Source organism: Miniopterus schreibersii, assembly GCF_964146895.1.
Source record: "Miniopterus schreibersii genome assembly, chromosome: 12".
Taxonomy (NCBI): Eukaryota; Metazoa; Chordata; class Mammalia; order Chiroptera; family Miniopteridae; genus Miniopterus; species Miniopterus schreibersii.
In genome coordinates, this window is record NC_138112.1 from 32,179,497 (window position 1) to 32,201,369 (window position 21,873).

Genomic DNA, 21,873 nt, shown 5'->3' on the forward strand with positions numbered 1-21,873 from the left:
GGTTCCCAGTTATCAGGGAATCCCCAAAGGAAGATAAATCAGAGAAGGCTGGCCCATACGTGTATGGGGGCAGCAGTCAGGGCAGCGCCTGAAGGGAAACCGTTCCCAGAGGGCTGGTTATTGTCCAGGCAGAACCTGAAGACACACGTCAGGAGAAGGCTGGATAGTGGCCAGCACCAGGAGATGAGATCTGTTCGTAATACTCTAGAAGGACAAAGTTCCAGCAGTAAGAAATTCAATTTTCCTCCATTAAAGGAAGCATCTCTCAGTACCAGCTGAATACAATTGATGGCATAAATCTTACCCATTAGCGGAGAGATAATTTTGCATAAACATATCTGGAGACCTTCAGAGCAGGACTGAGAGTCTTTGCTGAGCCTCACCCGCTTAACTTGTTTGCCACGTAATTGCATTTAGACGAAGGGCCTCGGAAGGAAACCACTGACTGAATTAGCATTAACCAGATTGTGTGTAGTGAGGTGAGGTGGGATGGGGTGGGATGGGGTGGGTGGGGGCGGGGAGCTCGATGCATTGTAGGTAGTTGTTCTTGTGGTTCTTGCCTTCAGAAAGGACAAGCTGACACCAGTGAGACCAGCTGCTTACAAGCCTGGTGTTAATTGCTTTCCTCATCAAACAGAGAAAAGTTTATCACTCTAAGAAGGTAAAGATGTAAGCCCCTAATAAAGCAGAGGCTGGGTTTGAGATTTTTTTAATGCATGCCCTAGGCCAGAAGAAAAGCCTCTGGACCGAGGTGAGTGGAGCAAGTTCTGTGTACAAAGGACACTACCTGCATCTTTGCCTCAGATTTGTCTTGTCAATGAGAGCTGTCCCCTCAGTGCCCTGATTTTTTAGGACATTGACCCCACTGCGCACCTTCATTTCCATTCATTGCCAGTAGTTCTGAGGCCTGGATTCCAGGCCTGGCTTTGCCACCACCTCCCTGTGTGGCTTGGGGCAAATAACCTCTGTGGACCCCAATTTCCTCTCATTCCACTAATTCAGTGATTTTCCAACTGACTTTTCTCTGGCTTCTACAGGGACAAAGACTTCACAGAGTTGCCCTCAGAATCACCCTGAGAGAAAAGGGGGGCCCCACCTCTGCTTCATCTAGAGCCAATCTTGTTTGTATTTGTTTTCCTCTTTGGGGTCCTTATAAAATGTCATCTGCTAAAAAGGCTCTGTTTCTGAAATATTAGGGGGAAAAGTCATTCTAGATCATCTCTAATTGTCCCACTTATTTACTCAAGCTACCGTTTTCTTTAAACAATGACCTAGTATTTTTAGGCATTTCCAGGCTCTGCAGAGAGAAATGAATAGGCCTTGACCCTGCCTTCAAAGAGCTCATGACCTGGTGGAAAGGGAAACATGCCAGTGAGGTCGAGTATCAAGGTGTTGAGTCAGGTTTTAGAAAAGAGTGACTAGTCCTAATTAGGGCCATCAGGAAAGGCTTCAGGGAAGAGGTGTCATTTGAAGCTGGGCCTTAAAGGCCGAGAAATTGATAGAGGGGTGCAGGAATGCCGTTTGAGGCAGATGGAAGAACATTGCACAAACACAGAAGCTTTAAACAAATTTGCCTGGTGAGTATGGGGAAAGCAGATGGTTAGTTGTCTGGAATATAGAGGGAAAGCGAGACGGGGGCATATTGGGAGAGGTGATAGGTTTCAGAACCCCCTCCAGGCGGACTCTGCCAGCATCTGCCCTGTGCCTGTTTGCAATGCCAGATGAGAAGTAGTGCCCTCTGTTCTGCTCACTTTCTTGTATGTCCACTTCCAGTGAGACTATCAGAGGCAGTAATAACCACGGCCATTTATGGAGCTTACTCTGCACCAGGATGAAAAATCAGAGATTCCAAGAGCTGTCACATACCGTGCAGGTTTAGAGAGCTGGAAAGTGACAGAGCTGGGATTTGAACTCAAGCCTCGAGACTCCAAATTCACATGCATAACTACACTGTATAGCCCCTTCAGATCAGCTTTGTATCCTTACAGCATAAAGTAGCATCCTTAGAAAATGACCTCTGAGTGAAATATCTGAAAACATCTCCCAATAATAATTCTTTTATTTTTATTAATTTATTTATTTATTGAGTTGAGAGAGAGAGGAAGGGAGAGAGAGAAACACTGATTTGTTGTTCCACTTATTCATGCACCCATTGGTTGCCTCCTGCCTGTGCCCTGACCCAGATCGAACCCACAACCTTGGCACATCAGGACAACACTCCAACAGAGCCACCCAGCCAAGGCCCAAAAATAATTCTTTAGAATACACTTTGATGCCTTAAATTGAGGCAGTGTGAAAAAAAAGAAAAGAGAAAAGAAGGTTATTGTTCATCCTGAGTGAACACCTTGAGCCCCAGAGTATCGAGGCTATCTGAGCGACCTGCCTTCTGTCTCTGACCTCCTGGGGTTCCCTGCCAGCCAGGATTCTGAGCATGAAAAGTAGATTATATTATTTACTCTTCTCTACCCACAGGCATGCATGTGTCATTCGTGGTCAAGTGATGACATCAGATGGGACCCCACTGGTTGGTGTGAACATCAGTTTCGTCAACAACCCTCTCTTTGGATACACGATCAGCAGGCAAGATGGCAGGTAGGAGACCTTTTGTGGACCAGGTTAGTGAAGTCCCTGCTTTCGTGGTCTTGCCACGTAACGTCTGCTGGAATGACGATGGGACTTGGGTTCAGAGGACCTGAATTCGGATGCCCAGTTCTGCAACTCACTACCTGTGTCACCTTGTATCTCACTCTGGCCTAAGTCCCTTTGGCTGTAAATTAAGCAATTTCTTCTCATTTGGTTCTCACAGTAAACCTAAGGTACCTTAGATGTATTTTCCTGCTTCGTGACTTAGGATATAAAACACTCCCGTGTGGACCACTGTCTCCAGACCAGACAGCTCTAGAACTCTTAACATTCCTGCTGTGTTTTCCCTCTGCAACCACCTAGGTCTGTGGAAACCACTGAGGACAGAACTCTGACCTTTGGATCCCTGGGAGAACCATCAGCAGAATGGAGTAAAGTTTTTAATCACTCTAGCACTCCCATTTGCTAGCTATGTGTTCTTAGACAAATCTCCTCACCTCTCTGAGCCTCAACTTCTTCATCTGTTAAATGGTCCTAACGTTATTTAGCTCACAAATGGGTTGTAAGGATTATATTTATGAGGGATGGGGAAGCACCTTGAACATAGTAAGTGTCTGGTAAATCTTAGCTCCCTGCCCCACTCTGGTTCATTGCTCTATTTCCAGGGTCTGGCACATGAGTATGCAATAAGTATTAGCTGTTTATTAAATTTACAAGCTATTCAATGACGAGAAAGTAATGGTTACAGTACAAACAATGAGAAGGTTTTGGAGAACGGGGGAGGGGGAGGAGAATAGTGGAATATTTAGGCTGTCGGCGGTGACAAGTCCTCTATTTTTAATAAAATCAGGTGGTGGCAGTCCATCTGGCTAAGTGTGGGCCCATAAGGTTGATTTTCACTCTGTGTTGGAAATTATGCTGCAGCCTGATTGATTTTAGCACCTCTTTAATCCAATATCAGATGTGAACATGTCCCAGCCGAGGTGATAATGAAGTAGCGGCTCATCTGTTTGTAGACATGTGTGCCTCTTAACGGGGTTGGCAAGCTTGACACGGGAGCCCTCTGCCCCTCCTCTCACTCCTGTGAATGGGAAGGGGCCCAGCTGGAAGAGGTTGGCGGCCAGTCACCAGGGATAACCTGGCCAGGCCAGGCCGTGGCTCCCTGCCCTGCACACGTTCCATCCCAGCAAGGACCTCAGTGCAGACTTCCCCTTCCACATGGAGGAATCTCCCTCCTCGTGCTCTGTCTCTACTACCTTCCAGCTTGGGGCTGCCTGCTTTATGGAAACAGCAGATGCGAGCATCCTAGGCAACAGTTATTCTGACTACTGACTACATGATTACCTGCTACGAAGCAGTCATCAGAAAAGAGCCATAGGGACAGCTCTTTTTTTGCCATGAAATTTAACAGTCATTCATGTGAGATGGCAAATACAATCGTCAGTCCTTTGCCCTGCTGTGCTTGGTTAGGGTGGGTCCATAAAACACACCAGAGTCGCGTAAGTCTGGTGGCCCTTGGGAAAAGCTCACTCTAGCACCTCCAGGCTTTGATCCCTCCTGTTTGTGCTGCTCCTGCAATTTCTACTGCCTCTTGAGAGCACAGGGGTCCTGGAAGGTAGGCGTCAGCCATATTCCTGTATCCGTCTGCTGAATTACATCACAGTAGCTCGAGTTGTTACCTCTGGTAGCTTGGGTTCCAGGACAGTTCTTACCAGTGCATTATGCAGCTTAAATTTTCTTCCCATCTCAGATGGTGCATAATGTATGGGACAGCCGTGTGTGTTCTCCAAGCGTCTGAAAATCCATTTGTATAGTGAATGGATAGCTTCTCCCCATTTTCTTCCCCCTCTCCTCTGCTTCACTTCTTTCTTACCTCTCAGACCCCAGGAGAAACTGTAAGGCTGGATATGCAGTTGGAGATGACAGTGTGCATTGTGAATCCAGGGACTGTGCCTAACTCACCTTTGTAACCTTCACATTCCAGGCAGACCCTTGTCCAACCCCCCCCCCCACACACACACACACTCATACACACACCCCACACGGAAATACCAGGCTCCCATCTTAACAAGAATTCATAAACAGAAAGCAGTACCAGAGAAATTAACCAAAAAGATCATTAAAAAGATGAAAAGTAGAAGTCATGAAGAAAATTTTCAAAAGAGTAGGAGACAAGAGAAGCAGTTCAGGCTCATTGAATTGAAAAATGGGCTTGCACAGAGCATGATGCCCGGGGAATGGGGCACGTGCTTTTCTTATCCATTATCCCATCTATCTAATTAAAAACTCTGCCAAGTGATTATGATCATTAAGTTCATTTTACATGAAGAGATTGGGGCTCAGACAGGTGACATAACTCACCTATTGAGTCAGCAGCAGAGCTTCGACTGGCCGGAAGCTGCTTGCACTTCATCTGAGAATCGGGCCTCCCCTTCGGGGTCAGGTTCAGATCTGTGTCCACAACAGGGTTTCCCTCCAGATGAGCAGGCCTGGCTCTTGGCAAGAGCTAATTACACCAAGCTCTTGGCAAGACCAGCTGCCCCCAGCTTGCTCAAAGCCATGAGACTATGTGTTCTCATGTTTGTCTTCACTCCCTCCCCACCGTCATCCTCTCATGAAGGGAGCTTGTAAATCAGGCCAAAATTCTCTTTGATGGTTAAAAAACGTTCTGTCAAAGTACAGATGCTGTTCAGTCCTCTGGGTGCTCCCCCAACCATAGACGTTCTCCTGGAGAACCAAAACCCAGAGCCTAAGTTCAAAATAAGCACCTTCTTTGGTGTTTCTATCTCATGACTTATCAAAGCATGTGGTGCCCAACTGTCTTTACCCAAGTTTGGGCCTAGAATGGCTGAGTGAGAAGCAGGCAAAGTGGGTGAAAACTTCTGCAAAGGGCAGAAGAGTCTGGCTTTGGAACTTGGGGACCTGAATGAATCCGGAGGTGCCATCTACCAAGATTTGGCACCAGGACAGAACAGTTCCCTGCAAAATCTTTCTCTCCTTCTAGAGGAGAGAAGAGCAAGCTGGAACAATGACCCCAATCCCACAGGGTGTATTTACCAGGATTAAAGGAGGGGTTCTGCATTGGGGTCTCCAAAACCCACTGCACAGGTCAACATCGGGTTGCCTTACAATAACAACCAAAGTAAGGAGGAGCTTAGGGTGTTTAGTAGACAGTTCAGAAGACATTGACAGCATCACTCATGCGTTCATTTTCTAAACTACAATCATCAAGCACTGGGCGAGGTTCCAGAAACACTGAAAAGAATTGGTGTCCCTGGGCCAGAGAGTGAAACTCGTGATTCCAGGGCAGGCTCTAGGGAGGAGTGCGCATGGTGCAACGGGAGCCCAGGGCAGGCAGCCGGCATGCTGACTGGGTAAGGTGTTAGCAGGAGCCTTCCATCTAAAAACAGCAAGAGAAGGGCAGGCCTTGAAAATGCATCTGAAACGTAATAGCTGAAAGGATTCTATCTGAAGAGACATCACAGCCAGGAGGTGGCAGATACACAGAATCACTCTTTCCAGGTCCTGAAGGATGGTCAAAAGCGGAAGGAACAGACTAGTTTTGAAGTCACCTCAGCAGGTAGAACAAGGACCAGGAGCTAAGGAATTATAAGGAGAGGGATCCGGGCTCAATTCAAAAAAAAAAAAATCTTAATCAGAATTAGCGAAAGATTGGACAGTCCTCCTAAGAATATAGCAAGCTCCTCATCGCTGGACATGTATAAGTAAGAACCAAATGGCCCCTTGATGGTGAGTTTGTAGAAGAAACCAAAGCATCGGATTGAGAGGGCAGTGAACGAAGGCCGTCGTGGAGATCTCTTCTCACCTGGGAGGCTGGGGCTCAGTCTTCTGGTTCCCCTTTCACTTCTGATGTACTGAGATTCTAACTGTGCCATCTCTACATTGCCTAGCTATTTTGTAATCCACAAGGCCTATGTTGAGTAATCTATCATAATCAGAGCTAAAACTGACGTAGAATCATAGAACCTTAGTGACTTAAGAAGAGTCCATTTGGACCTTTACATTTTATAGATGAGAGAATTGAGGATCAGAGAAGCTGAGCAACCTACCCAAGTTCACACAGTAATTCATGACAGAGGCAGAACTAGCCTTAGGATTCCTAATGCCAGGGCAGGGCTTGTTCCACTTTATTCTGCTGACTTTTCACTGAGCTTCAGCTCCAAGAGGCCTCAGTACCAGGAGCACCATAGCAGAGGCTCACCCTCTGCCCTGTGTCTTGGCAAATCGCTCTCCACCACAGTGGTTTTTCATTTGGTTCTGGCAAATTCTCTGTTGTGAATCGTTTTTTAAAAAACAAGCACACAGTGCTTTCTGGATTATCTGTTTGTGGCTGCAGTGAAGCCCTTTAGGTTTTACAGTCTCCTCAACAAGCGCTCAGACCCTTTGGTGTAACTTTTTCTCCTTTCTCCGCCTCTCTCCTGCTGCTCTGCATCTTCCTCCCCCTCGCCTCCTGCCCCCTGCTGTTCCCTCTTCTCTTTCCCCCCCCCCCCCCCCCCCCCCCGACCCTGCCCTCCCAAACAGCTTTGACTTGGTCACAAATGGCGGCATCTCCATCATCCTGCGGTTCGAGCGGGCACCTTTCATCACCCAGGAGCACACCCTCTGGCTGCCTTGGGATCGCTTCTTTGTCGTGGAGACCATCACCATGCGACATGAAGAGAATGAGATTCCCAGCTGCGACCTGAGCAACTTCGCCCGGCCCAACCCGGTCGTGTCTCCGTCCCCGCTGACGTCCTTCGCCAGCTCCTGCGCAGAGAAAGGCCCCATCGTCCCGGAGATCCAGGTACCGCTTCGCTGGCTGCGCTTCTGCGCATTTTGCAGTGGGGAGCGGAGGAGGGTCTGAGACGCGGGAAGAGGCCCCGTCAGCCCGCCACGTGGCCTCCAACTGCCCGGTGCCCTCTGGCAGGGAGAAAGCTCCACCCTGGCCAGTGTGCTCAGTGGTTAGGGCATCGGCCCACACACTGAAGGGTCACGGGTTCAATTCCCAGTCAAGGGCATGTACCTGGGTTGCAGGTGCGATCCTTAGCTCCAGTCGGGGCATGTGTGGGAGGCACCAGATCTATCGATGTGTCTGTCATCTATTGATGATTCTGTCTTTCTCCCCCTCCCTCCCTCCCTTCCACTCTCTCTAAAATTCAATGGGAAAAATATCCTTGGGTTAGGATTAACAAAGAATAAAATAAAATGTTTCTATGCCCCTCCACTCTGCCATTCAGTCCACTTCCACTTTCCTTTTTCCCAAGCTCCAGTATCCCCCCTCCCTCGTTATTTCAGTTAAAAATATTTATGATGATAGGTTCTACCAAGCTAAGTGAGACAGAGGGCTCCAAATAGTGAGCATCATAATAAAAATGAAATGAGAAAATGGCAATGAAGTGCCTAGCACAATGTCTGGCACCTAGTAAGTGCTCAGTAAATTTTAGCCATTAGTATTATTATTATTAAGATTATTTTACATGCCCTGCCTTCATGCCAGTTAAGGATCACTTTGGCTCATCTCTATATGTGCAGGTGCTTTACTTAATTATCATTAAAAGGAAGTAATTTGCAAAGGTGCATTTTAATCTACTAGAAATCAAGACAGATTCTTTGCCCAGCAAAGCTGTGTAGAGTGTGATTTGTTCCACCATCCCCACCCAGTTTCTTATAACAGAAATGAAGGCCTGGAGAAGAGGAGCTGGCGGTGCAGGGGAGAAGCCCTCCTGACTAATGAGAGCTCTGGCTGTGGACTGCCAGTGCTGATGGAGCAGAGGGTTGTTATATTTTTGTGTGTATATTTCATGCCTGGATGAGCAAACACATCTCTCTGCATGGGCCCTGTTGAGTGGCTTCAGATGCCAGCCTACAAGAAGGAAATACAGCAGTTTTGAAATTCTCATTGTACCCCAAGGTTGAAACCTCAGTCCTTTTCAGAGATTCAGCGCTTGTCTCCTGTCTCAACTACCAGGTTGACCTTATGAAATGGTTGTCAGTGGAGACAAGGCTTGCTGGAGAGGAGTAATTTGTTACCCAACCCCAGTTCCGCTCCAGCTAGACGTTTTCCCAGGAGCAGAGACTTTGAAACAGATGAGGTGAAAGGTCCCACCCTTTTTGCAACGCTCTCTGGGCTGGGTGTCTCCAGGCCCAGCTGGGTCACAAACCTTGCTTATTACCAGGTTGATGAAAACAAATTATTGGGTTTTGCCAGTCCAGTCATTGGCTAGCCTTTGCAAGTACTGGGAGATGTAAATTTTAAAGGGTATGTCAAAGAAAGTAAATATTTATGAGGGCATCAGGATGGCACTTGATGCTGCCTGTGATTCACTGGGATATAGAGCCTGCTCTGCCTAGAACTTATAAGCTGAAATTTAGAAAGAGTGCTTTGGTTTAGGCCCAATCCCTAAAATTTTGTGTAGTCGGGAGAATGGGGTGGGGTGGGAGTTCACATCGATCTATGAAATGGAAAGGCCCAGTTCCTCTGTGAACACAAGAGTAGAATAATCATTGTCCTTTTAATGGACATGTTAGCCTCCATTGATTTGATGTCCCCTTCTTGAAACAGAGCCCAGAGCATCACGCTAATAAAAGGTCTCTGCTTTTGCCATGTTCCAGAAAGTCCTGGCATTAATTTCAACTTTGCACTGCGGATCTGAGCCCATTGCACCCAGCAGAACCACTCTGTTCATCCAGCACATCAGTGGAGCGTGAGCTCCATGCAACCAATTCGACCTCTCTCTGTGGATGAGCAGGGGCATTCCCACAGGGCCTTGGCAGGCTGTGCTCTCAACCCTGCGTAACTGTTTGGTCAACATCTCCTAGTCTCCGTTTACTTTACTGAGGAAAAAGGCCATTGGAAACAGATCTCACTTTAGGAAAGTTCTGAGAGAGAAACAGTCCTTGCTGGGGCAGCTGTCCGCATTAGTCCCCGGGAAAGATCTGTCTTCATAGTGCCCCCTGCTCCCAGCACCCCCCCCCCCCAGGAGGACCATCACCCACTTAGTAACATCTCCCAAGTCTCCATCATGTGCTGGGCACTTTCTGTATGTGGCCTTCCTCACTGCTCACACTAATCCAGCAAGGACACTGAGATTCGGAGCTTTCAAGAGTTTTCTAGAATGACATAGCTAGTGAGTGGCAGGCGACATTATGCTGAGTATTGCGCACACATTATCTGAAGCGCTCCTCACTGCAGCGAGCGCCGCCACCGCGTGAATGCAGGAGGCCCTGTGCCCCACGGGGCAGGGCTGCACCGTGGGAGAGCCGAGCCGGAAACCAGGCCTCTGACCCTTCTCTCCCCTCTCCTCCTCCCCCTGCGCCTCTGCATCTTCTGCTTCCCACTCTCCTTTCTCCCCCCTCCTCTAGCGCCTGCTGCCTCCCCCCTTCTCCCCTCCTTCCTCCCTGCTCTCCCCTCCGCCCCTGGACCGCCCAGGGCACGTGGGGCGATGGCCCTCTTCCCTCGGCCGGCCGGCGATGCCGTGGCCGTGCCCTGGCCGTCAGCCGCTGTGCTCTGCCTCCCCAGGCTCTGCAGGAGGAGATCGCCATCTCCGGCTGCAGGATGAAGCTGAGTTACCTGAGCAGCCGCACGCCTGGCTACAAGTCTGTCCTGAAGATCAGCCTCACGCACCCCGCCATCCCCTTCAACCTCATGAAGGTCCACCTCATGGTGGCGGTGGAGGGCCGCCTCTTCAGGAAGTGGTTCGCCGCAGCCCCGGACTTGTCTTACTATTTCGTCTGGGACAAGACAGACGTCTACAACCAGAAGGTGTTCGGGCTCTCGGAGGCCTTCGGTAAGCCCCAGCCACGGGACTCGGCACCCTCAGGGAGACCGTAGACGTGGGGGGACGGGGCTCTTTTTCCGCCTGCCTGTTTCTTCTCACTCCTGTTCTCTTCTCAGAAGAGCCTAAGGCTTAGTCGGCCTTGAAGATCCTTCAGCGACCCTCCCTGACCTAAAACAATACAAAGATCTGAACATGAAAGACTTGGTCATAAAAAAAAAAAGTTACAAAACCAAAAAGGCCCTTGGAAAAACACTATGGTGGTATGCGATGGGCTAAAAGAGGCCACCAAAATTGAGCCATGTAGACACTGCTGTGGCCCCCAGAGCCACCAGGCATGAATTTGCCCATTAAAAATGTGGGTGTCTGAGCTCCTGAGTCTCTCCAGAGTTATTGAGGTGCAGGAGTAAGATTCTTCCTTCATCAGAAAAGAGTTTTGGCCTCTTTGCCTCATTTCCAATCACAGTGGTTTTCTCTTTGTTGTTATTGCTGTCCTTTTTTTACGATGAAGCAAAGGGTGACTCTAGGCTGCCCTGGAGTCCCAGCGCCACTCAGACCTTGGACTTCCAGGGGCTGGCTGTGCTCATTTCAGCTTCTGGCTTAGAAGCAGGATCCCAGGATTGGTTCAGAGCTGGACTGTTAGCAGTTTGAACCCTAGAGGAGCTAATCCTCCAAGCACTTAGAGCAGCGATTTTCAACCACTGTGCTGCAAGAATTTTTAAAACATGCTGTACCTGACTTTTTAGTCAGGGGCACTGACCTCTTTTCCCTTAGATTGTCAAATAAAAAAATGGCAACAGCCAACACAACAATAGCCGTCCGGTGTGAATGAGCAAAATTTTACCTATGTTTTTTGTCAGATCAGCAAAAAATATATTTTTGTGTGTGCCACAGAATTTTAGTAATTAGTTTATGTGTGCCATGAGATGAAAAGGTTAAAAATCACTGACTTAGAGTAATAGCCCAGGAAATCCCTTCTCATCTTGAATTTTACTCCAGTTTCACTCTCTTTCTAGATTTGGTAAAGGCAGAGAAGGGGGTAATGCTGTGGGAGAAAGGGGGGGGGGGGGGAAGGAATAAGAAAATACCTGTTGAGCACCTGCTCTGGGCAATGTGCACCCCTGTACATTGGTACCTCAGTTAATCCTCACAACCATCCTGTGAGTCAGAAACTGTCCCCAAATTCTGCATGAGGAAGCTGAAGCCCAGAATGGTGAGGTGACTTCCAAGGATGTACAAGGAAGGAACAGAGCTGGATTTATCCCAGATCTTTCCTGTAGTTTTGCATCCCACCCTACCCCACAGGACACACTGGAAGCAAAGACACCATCTCTCACTGTCCACAGTCCCTTCTGTAAACCAAACTCCTCTATGGCTCTTCAACAACAATCAACCTTGCAGCCCCTTCAGATGAAATGAGCCCACTTAGTGCCCACCTACCAGTTAAAAAGGGAAGTGTCTGCACAGTGAGACCTTAAGGACTGAGGTTCACTTTCCTGACATGACCAGTAGGAGGCATGATGACTGCTTAAGGGACTCCAGGTCACAGGGACATTTTCCAGCCATATTCCCCTCCTGCCATAGATGGCCAACAATCTTTTATGATACCTAAAAGGAACTTTAAGGGGCTACCCAATTGTTAACTCCTGTCTTGAGCATGTGGTAGGATATTGTCCACTGGAAAACAGGGTCTGCACAAAAAGATACTTGGAAGAAATGCCATTCCCTCCTCTGCCAGTTCCTTTCCATAGGGCAGTCACAGGGCTTTTCACAAACCCAGCCTGCCATGGCGAACCTGCATCCCGTGACCTAAGAAGGTGGGACTTGTGAAACAAAAGTGAAACCCAGGGATTTCCAAGCTTTGACACCTCAAAGCAACTTCCAGCTTTCAAAGTAACCTGACTGAGCTCTTTTCCATAAATTCATTATAAATGATTTTGGATTTTTCTATATTAAAGTAATACTATTCTCATTAATAAAAGTTGGATAAATGGACAAAAATAGCAATAAAGTCATACATGTTTATATAAGCACATACAACCACTTGTTAACATTTAATTAATTTCATGTACAGTTTTTCTTTTTTTTTTAAGTATATCTTTATTGATTTCAGAGAGAGGAAAGGAGAGGGAGAGATAGAAACATCAATGATGAGAGAGTCATCGATCGGCTGCCTAGCCCGCCCCCCGGGCATGTTCCCTGACCAGGAATCGAACCCCAATTGCCTGGATCCTAGGTCGATGCTCAACTGCTGAGCCACGCCCGGCCAGGCTTTGTATGGTTTTTCTTAACACAGACATAACACTGTATATAACTAGTGTTTTCAACTTAGCATTGTTCCTGTCAGCATGGTCTCTCTGACCACTATTTCCAGTGGCTGCAGAATATTCCTCCAGTACATACACTTGGGTTTGCTCAATCTCTAGCCCCTTTGAACCTTCAGGTTACTTCCAATTTTCCACCATTAAAAATAATTCTGCAGTGAAGACTTTTGTGCCCAAAGTATTTTCCATACTAAAGATTATTTCCCCCGGAACCCATCTACTTGGGTCCTTTTAAAAAACGTAGTTAGTACATTTGTTTGACTTTTTCTAATAATATACGATCACTCTTCAAAAGAGATATTAAGGCTCAGCATCCCTGTGTTAGTTCTGCGTTTAGATCTGGTTCCACTTAGAAATACGCTCCCTTTTCCTTTTGTACAAAAGCCAAGCAGGGGCCCTGCGTGCAGATCTAAAGCCAAAGAAGAGGCTTTGCTCACCTGTGCGTTTTGTACCTTTTGTCGTCCACAGTTTCCGTGGGTTATGAGTATGAATCCTGCCCAGATCTGATCCTGTGGGAGAAAAGAACAGCCATGCTGCAGGGCTATGAGATCGACGCTTCCAAGCTGGGAGGGTGGAGCCTGGACAAACATCATGCCCTCAACATCCAAAGTGGTGAGTGGATGGGTAAGACTCCCAGAGCCCGGCCACAGGTGTGACCCTTGTCTCATGTCCTCCGTGTCCTGCCAGGCAAAACACACACTTCTGAGTCCATAGGCTCGTGTGTGAACCATCAGTCTGAAGGATTAGCCAGCAGACGTTCCTTGGAGCCCTGCTCTGTGCTTGTCTCCGCTGGACTCTAGGGATGCAGCATAGAAAGTCCTCAAGAATTCACTCTGGTCAGCGGCCAACACTGCCCGGGCAGTTTCCGTGCTGTGCCATGGATGGTGCCATCACAGAGGGAGCAAGGACATGGTGGGGCAGAGACGAGGAGCACCTCGCTCAGCTTCCTGGTTCAGCGAGGTGCCTCTTTGGAGAGAACTTCTGAACCGAGTCTCAGAGGGTCTACAGGATTAGCCCTGTGTCTCAAGTAGGGAAAACAGCCCAGGAAGAGGGCACAGCAAGTGCCAAAGCACTGAAGCCCGAAAGAAGAGTAATTGGAGAGAAGGTTCACTGTGGTTTGAAATGAAGAGAATAATAAAAGCCAAGGCTAGGGGCTTGAGTAGCTGAGCCCTTCAACTTCATCCAGAGGCAAATGTCAAGTCTTTGAAGGGTTTGAAGCAGGCAAGTGACACGGGCAGATCTGTACTTTCGGTAGCTCATTCTGTGTTCTGGGATGAGACCACTTAACATGGTAACGATGTCTGGTATCTGCTAATCTATAGGTACAATGAATGCCTGTTGAAGCCACCACATGTTTTGGGGGGAAATTGACAAACTAATTCCAAAATGTATGGTAGAATAAAGATGTGTAAATAGCTAAGGCAATCTTTAAAATAAGAACCAAAAAGAAGCACACACCAGATATTAAGCCATCTTAGAAACACCATCATATCTAAAACTGTGTGGTACTGGCATAGGACCAGATAAATAGATCCCATGGGACAAATCAAGGAGTCCAGAGACTGACCTGTGAGTAGTAATTAGGATGAGGTTTGGCCATGAGTAACAAAAAAGCCGAAATAAAAGAATTGCAAACAAGTTACAAGTTTGTTTCTCACTCACCTGAAAGTCTAGAGCTAGACACCCCAGGGCTGGTTTAGCACTCAGCAGGCTCAGAGGTCCTTTGCTCTCATTGCTCTACTCAAGCCTCCATCCCCAAAGTCGTGGTCCAAGGTGACCACTTCAGCTCCAAACTTCACATCCACTTTCCAGCCAGCAAGAGGGAAGACAGGTCTAAGAGCAAGCCCTTTCCACTGTAAGGACGCCTCCCAGCAGCTGTCCCATACCACTTCTACGTCCACACCATTGGCCAGAACTCAGTCCCCTGCCAAGTGTAGCTGCACACCGGGCTGGGGATTGTAGTCAGTTCCAGCTAAACATCAGGGGTTCTATCGCCACAGAAATACGGAGGGGGGAATAAGACGGATACCTGTGGATAACTGCAAGTTTCTGCCACACACCATGTGTATGTACATGGGAACTTGGTATATGATAGAGGAGCATCACTTATCAGCAGAGGGTGGGTAGGTGTTTCAGAAATTGGTATTTGGAAAATTGGCTTAATATGTGGAGAAAAACAACCTTAAGTTCATACTTTATACAAAGTAAAATAAAGTTTGATTAACGATCTAAATTGGAAAGATAACACTTTAATAGAAGAAAACACAGGAGAATATCTTTATGATGTCAGAGAAGGATTCCCCAAAACTTAAAAAAGTACAAACATTCAAGTAGAAAAATGATTGATCAGACTACATAAAAAAGAAAGATATCTGTTCACCAAAGGACAAAGCTAAGAGGTGACAGCCTCGGAAAAGATTCTTCTGACCATAACAAACAAAACTCACTCAGGCTACAGTGTGGAAGGGGTGAGGCAGGAGGCAGAGTCCACCTTGGTGGCTATAATCCAGGAGCTATAGGAGGACCTGGGCCTGAGCAGAAGCAGTATAGATATGGGATGATGCTTACAGGTCATTGAGGTCAATCCCTTCATGTTGCTGGTGGGGACACTGAGGCCCAAAGGCAGTGAAAGCAGTGAAGAGACCAGCAAGATCTGGAATCAGCCCATTAATAGCAAAATCAGGTAAAAAACCCAGTTCTCTTTACTCTGCCTTGGTGAGAAGAGACTGAGTTCATTTCCCTCACACATTTCTATAAACATGCACTGGTACCTACTCTGTGTCAGGTTCTGTGCTGAGATACAAAAGAGAAAAGACAAACACAGTCCCTGTATTTGAACTGGTATCAACCTAAAGAGAGAAAATCAGGCAAGTGCGATAGAGAATTCATGCTGTAATAGAAACCTGGGTGAGAGAGAGAAGATGTGTGCAGTCTATCTGAGAGGCTATAGAGCTGAATGACTAAGAGCCGGGACTCAGGAGTGCTTCTGCTGTCACCTGTGTGGCCTCCGGTGAGCCACCTAGCCTGGCCCCTGTCAGCTTACAGAGTTGTTGTGAAGATTCATCAGTAGAGCACTATGGCTTGTTCCGGATTTCATTCTGGAGTAAGGCAGCCTTGGGAGATGTCTGGAGATGACAGGCAGAGATCTCGCATGTCTTACAAAACCAAGGCGACTCCATGGACAGCCACAGAAGAGAGCCTCTTCCTGCCACATAGGTGATTCTTTTCTCTGTCCTTGTCACAGGCATCCTGCACAAAGGGAATGGGGAGAACCAGTTTGTGTCTCAGCAGCCCCCTGTCATCGGGAGCATCATGGGCAATGGGCGCCGGAGAAGCATCTCCTGCCCCAGCTGCAATGGCCTTGCTGACGGCAACAAGCTCCTGGCCCCCGTGGCCCTGACATGTGGCTCCGACGGCAGCCTCTATGTGGGAGATTTCAACTACATCCGAAGGATCTTCCCCTCCGGGAACGTCACCAACATCCTGGAGTTGAGGTACATACAGTGCTTCCCTCCTCACAGCTCCTAAATAGCATCTCTTTGCCCAGCTGGCATTACCCACGGGGCCCAGAGAAGGGGCAAGACAGTTCCTCACCTGTCAGATTCCAGGATTTCTCACTGCCCAGCTCAGAGGCTAAACTGTTTGCTGAGGGTCCTGGGGAAGCAGGTGCTGATTTCCACAGGGCACTGCAATGAAGACGACCCCCTTAGGACAGGGAGCTAGCTTTGGTGTCCAGGTGATGTAAAAGGTGCTGGCAACCAAGAATTAGACTCCTTGGAAACCCCTAAATCTTCTTTTTGCCTCCTGGCACCAAACTAATTAGAATTTATCACTAGTCTCTTAATGAGGACAGTAGATGGCATCATGGCCAAGGCCCCCGTGCCAGTGTTACCAAATTTGGCCCTGTTACTTAAACACTCAGAGTTCGGAGCAGTTCTCTTCAGCTGCCCAATACTAAGATAAGGCCCATAGGCTAAATCTATGTGCTGCAGAGCCAGCCGAGTCGGCCTCTTCTGGGTCCCCATCCTGACCATGAGTGACGGAGCACAGCCACACTTATGGCACGGGGAAGGGCCTGATGTGTTGGATTTTCTCCATGCCTCCCTCAGCTAGATATATCTCTTCAGAACCACAGCACTGGCATAGGGGTTACAGAGAAGCGGTGCTTACAGATAGGGGCGCCCCACCCTGCCTTTCAGGAGACATTACACCCAGTTCTTCACAACTGCTTTCTCCTGGACTGGGGTCCAGGTGAACAGGACAGGCCTTGGGCTGGAAAGCCTTCCTCCAGAGTGGCCAGAGGAAAAGAAAACTCACTTTTGTGAGGCCCCTACCATTTATCCAGTATAGGAATTTTAAAAACCTGACAAAGGTCCAGCTTCTAGAATGGCTGACCCAAACCCAAAAGACCATCATGCAGCTCTGCCTCACCAAAGGATTGTCACCTGGAGCAGGGAAGGCAACTCTGGCTTAATGCCTTCTTAATTATTCCCTGGAGGTCAGTGCCTGCTGAGAATCTCATCTGAATGTGCGAAAAGAGGGGAGGGCTTGCTGGCTGACCAATAGCCATGACAGCCCCCAAGAGGAGAGCGGTGGTGTTTGCCCACACACCCAGGCACAACAAACGAGAGGGTCTTTGCATGAAAAGAATTAGAAGCTCACATTCTGTGGACTCCTAGGAAATCAGATATCAGCTGATTGTGAACCAGACCGCAGATGGAGTATTCTCTGCCTTCCTTTCTCTCTTATGAATTTGACTGGCATAGGCATGTGTCAGGGAAGAAGGAACCCTTGAGCACATTTGCGTTAGTCAACTGCTCATATTGTCTTTCCACCTCCTGTACTGTGACGGAAAGAGCCATGGACCATGGGGTCAGCCCACCTTGGCAGACAAGCTGTGCAACTTTGGGCAAGACACTTACCCTCTCTGGGCCTCCATTTTCAATCTTTCAAATAAGAGATCTCATTTTCCCTGTCTCTCCCTCCCACCGTTTTGGGGAGATCATGGAAGGCAGTGAGTAAGGAAGGGAGGAATAAATTAAATTTGGAAAGAAAAATAAATTTAGAAGTATATTTCCCAGGCCTGTTTCTCTATGCTACTATCTCCCTTCTAAATATAGCAGCTCTCCAATTCTGTATTCTGTTATGAAGATAATAGTGATGGGCTCTGCAGGTTTTAATAACTCTCTGTAGGGCACACAGACAGAGACACAGCATTGAGCTCGTATATCTCTGGGAATGTGTCTCTGTCAGGTGGGGGAGGGGGGAGGGTGTCGACTGTTCCAACCTCCATCTCAGCCCTGGTGACAGCAGCCGCATGTGTCAACCTCACCCTCTTTCCCGAAGTCAGCCGTAGTGTACAGGTGAAACCGTGCCTCTTCTGTGATATGTAGCTGCTTGTAAGTGAGCTCACTGACAAGCAATATCCAATATAAAATATATCAGTGTCATAGCTGCTAAGTCTTTATTTATTATAGTATTGTACAGCACCATTGCTGTCAGGTTTTCAGGCTGCTAATAATGCTTCTAACCCTGCTGCTAACACCTCATTCTTTCTTCTATTCCCTGCTCTCCTGTCTTCTGTCAGAAATAAAGATTTCAGACATAGGTAAGCCAACCAGTGGAGAATTTCCCGTCTCTCCTCTGCCTTGTTGCATGTTGTGTGGTAAGATGCATGTGTCAGTTTCCGATGGCTCCGTGGCAAATGAATCCTGTGCGGCTGGAACTGGTGGGGGGTAATGAGTTACAATGAGAGGAAGTCATTAATAATGGGCGGGGGGGGGCCTGAGCGAGCTCCGTTAATCCCTGGCAAAGTGCAGCTGTTGCTTTGGTAGTCTGTGGGCATGAGAGACGGAAGTGAGAGAGGAAATTTTAACCTTGGCATAGTCATTTGAACACCACAGTTCGCTTACCCTTAGAATAAAGGAGGACATCATCCTAACTGCGTTGAGCGACTTCGATGGTCACAATGGGAAGTCCTGAGAACGTCTCTGTCAGGCGAAGACCCTGGAAGGAGACAGGGCTCAGATTTGCACTGCTGTGGTCATTCCTGGTGCCTCTGCTCTGATGGTTGGGGTGCCAGGTGACCCCAACAGAAGGCTTACCAGCAAGGACAGAGTAGGGGAGGATTTCCAGACCCGACAGACCACCTGAAAAGAGCAGTCCCGAAATAGGAACTTTGTCACAGAGTGGATCTGTCATGTAAGCTCACGATGACACTGCAGCAGACAGAATTGGGCCTCACCAGACCAACTGAAAGAAATGTCTGCCTGCCATCATCTCCAGTCATTGTGACACTTGTCTGACTCCCATGTAACAATCACCTCAGAGTCCCCCAGCCTCTCACACGTTTGAGTGACTTGGAAGTCACCATGGGCAGACAGGGCTGTGACTTGCACTGCTGCAGAGGTGCTCTAGTCACCCACATGTGGCTCAAATCAAAGTGGCATAGGAGATGACACTAAGGTGGGATGAAAGAAAGTCCTAGGATGGTAGAAGGAGGCACACAGACCCAAAATCCAATAATGATGATATTCATATCTGTGTAGTGAGATACAATATTAACACTCAATATACGTTAAATGTATAGAGCTTTTTAGTGTGTAGCAGAGAGGGGTTAAGTGATTTACATGGATTATAGCAGTTCATCCCAAAACCACCTTGTGAATCAGGTACTCATGATTTACAGATGACAAAACTGAAATGACCTTGTGTGACCTTGAAAATTACTTTATCCCTTTGGGCTTTAATTTCTAACTTGAGATTGATAAAATCTCCCATGGAGGTTGTTATAAGGGTTACAGAGGATGTCTGTAAAGTATCTAGCATTGCACCAGGCACAGAAAGGAGTTCCAGAAATGGTCATAAAAAAAAATAATAATATTATTCTTAAATGGTAATAATAATATTATTATTAAATGGTAATAATAATACAGTATATTATTTTTTAACATTATCATAACAATTATATGAAGATGATGATGATGTCTCCATCTTCCCCCAAAAAGGAATTCAATCCACTTGACAACCAAAGACACACACATTAAAGTAAATTAAATAGAATTTGGGAACAGAAGAAAAAAGAAGGAAACATATATGTGATCATATATCACATTAGGCTCTGAACCTCCTGGCAGCCAGAATAAACAGGGAAACATAATTATTTTCATGGTTTGCATGATCAGAAATGGGAAAATATGTTCACTTCTCAGAGGAGGAATATTTTTTCCTGACACTGAAATCTAAAACAGATTTCCAGTGAGCTTTGTATGGATAATACTGAACTATGTATTGATATGTGCCCTCAAGTTCAGTTTTACAGAAAACACAGAAGTACATTTCATAGGAAGATCTTTGTTGAAAACCTGGCATTTAACATTTAAACCTTCACTCAGTGGTGGTGACCGCCCGGACACAGCTGGGATACAGGGAGACCTCGCTGGGAAGAGCCAGGAGGCCAGGTGCTTGTCCATCTTTTCTCTGCATTCATTGAGTGACCTTGGGCTGGTCACTTAGCTTTCCCGGTTTTTAATCTCATCACCTGTAATTGAGAGTGTTGTGGTTTTGGTGCCTTTTGTGTTTAGCGATCTTTTGATAGATCCATGGTATGATTTCAAAGCCAGTTTCCTGGCCTCTCTCAATTCATTGTTTTTCACACATGCTATAAAAACAATTTCTAAAGTGAACCAAAGTGGGAAGGAATAAAGGAATTTTTTTCTTCCTTTCTGTTTTCTTAAGTCAAGCCAGAGTGAGAAGACCTGGGTTCTAGCCCTGATTTTAACTGGCATCTGGTTATCGACAGCCCTCTTCCTCCCTCTCGGCCTTCATGTCCCCATCAGTTAATGTCAGAAGTGGGTTAAAAAAATTCCAAACTCTTGTCCTCTTTATCCGTGAGCACTTACTGTCTCCTCTGTTCCCAGGAATAAATAGCCTCTGGCTCAGGCTGGTGCTCTTGGCCTGCACGCGTGCTCCCCATTTCAGCATCAGTGCCAGCCCACCATGCTGGGCATGCACAGCCCAGGGACCCCTGATCCTTTGGGAATCTTCCTCCATGGACCCCATTAGGAGACAAGGATATTTATCTCCTCCAGGTCTCTTCCCTAGGGTCATGGAGGAATGTTTGAAGCTTGTTGTTGTTCCAGAAGTACATTTGAATTCATCTCCATTAGTTCCAGCTGTACATATTCTGTTAACTCAAAGTCCTTAACTGCCCCAGGAAATAGAACAGACAGGACAGTGTTAAGTCTGCCATACTTGGCTTTTCCATTATACAATAACAAATATTCTGGAGGTTTCTCATGGTGACCAGCTGCCATTTATTGGGCATTTTTATTTTTAATGGAACAGATACCATGCCCAGAGATTTACATTCTTTATACAATTTTGTCCTCTAAATAATTCTTTGAAGTAGATGTGATTACCCCCATTTCTCAGATGAGGCTCAGCATAATGAAGTGATTTACCCAAGGTCACCTACCAAGTAGGTGGTAGAACTGGTATTTGAATCCCCGTCTGTGTGGCTCCAGTACTCAAGCTCTTCCCACTGGTTCTAAGAACCATTGAACCAAGTTCTGCCAGGGCTGCCACCAGGTGTGGCCAAAGGATGCTCCTTTGCACAAGGCAGGCCTTACTCTGAGACAAAGAGAGAATTCCCACTCAGAAGCAGGGACTAGATTGCCTTTCATGTCAAGAGACTCCTGGGCTCACAGCTCCTATTAGGAAGTTCCCTACACCGTCCAGAAAGAGGGCAGAGTGGGCGTGATGTCCGCTCATTAACTTCGGGAATGAAACCCTTGTAGCCTAGGGTTTTACATAGCTTCCAGAGGTCATGTTTAAGGAAGCAGAAAAGAGTGTGTGTCCGATGGCAGAGCCTGGAAACAGAGTTGTGACCATGCCCTGTTCTCAGCCATGCTCAGGATCCAAACTTGACCAGACACATCTCTGCCGCAGAATTGGTCCAAGGGTCTCAGCTGTTGGCCATCTCATGCATTCATGGCTGGCAGAGTATCTAAGGCCTTGTTACTTGAAGTTGTGGTTTTGGCATTCTCTGAGAACCAGAACCGCTGAACTGAAATCTGCAATTTAACAAAACCTCCTGGTGATTTATATGCACACTGATGTTGGAAAAGCACTGGCCTAAGGCCATGGTTTCCAAATCTGACTGTGCCTCTGAGTCACCTGAAGACATCTTA

General features: G+C 47.2%; 1 protein-coding gene across 3 annotated transcripts in view; it reads left to right on the forward strand.

The window, feature by feature from the left end:
• The window catches only part of TENM4 (teneurin transmembrane protein 4), a 2,309,694-nt gene that overhangs the window by 2,239,832 nt on the left and 47,989 nt on the right, over nucleotides 1–21,873 (forward strand). For all 3 annotated transcript variants that reach the window (XM_081155445.1, XM_081155446.1, XM_081155447.1), the window contains 5 exons: nucleotides 2,473–2,592; nucleotides 7,126–7,387; nucleotides 10,103–10,370; nucleotides 13,151–13,294; nucleotides 15,927–16,176. In XM_081155445.1, coding sequence (XP_081011571.1) covers nucleotides 2,473–2,592; nucleotides 7,126–7,387; nucleotides 10,103–10,370; nucleotides 13,151–13,294; nucleotides 15,927–16,176 — 1,044 coding nt within the window. The remainder of the gene's footprint in view (nucleotides 1–2,472; nucleotides 2,593–7,125; nucleotides 7,388–10,102; nucleotides 10,371–13,150; nucleotides 13,295–15,926; nucleotides 16,177–21,873) is intronic.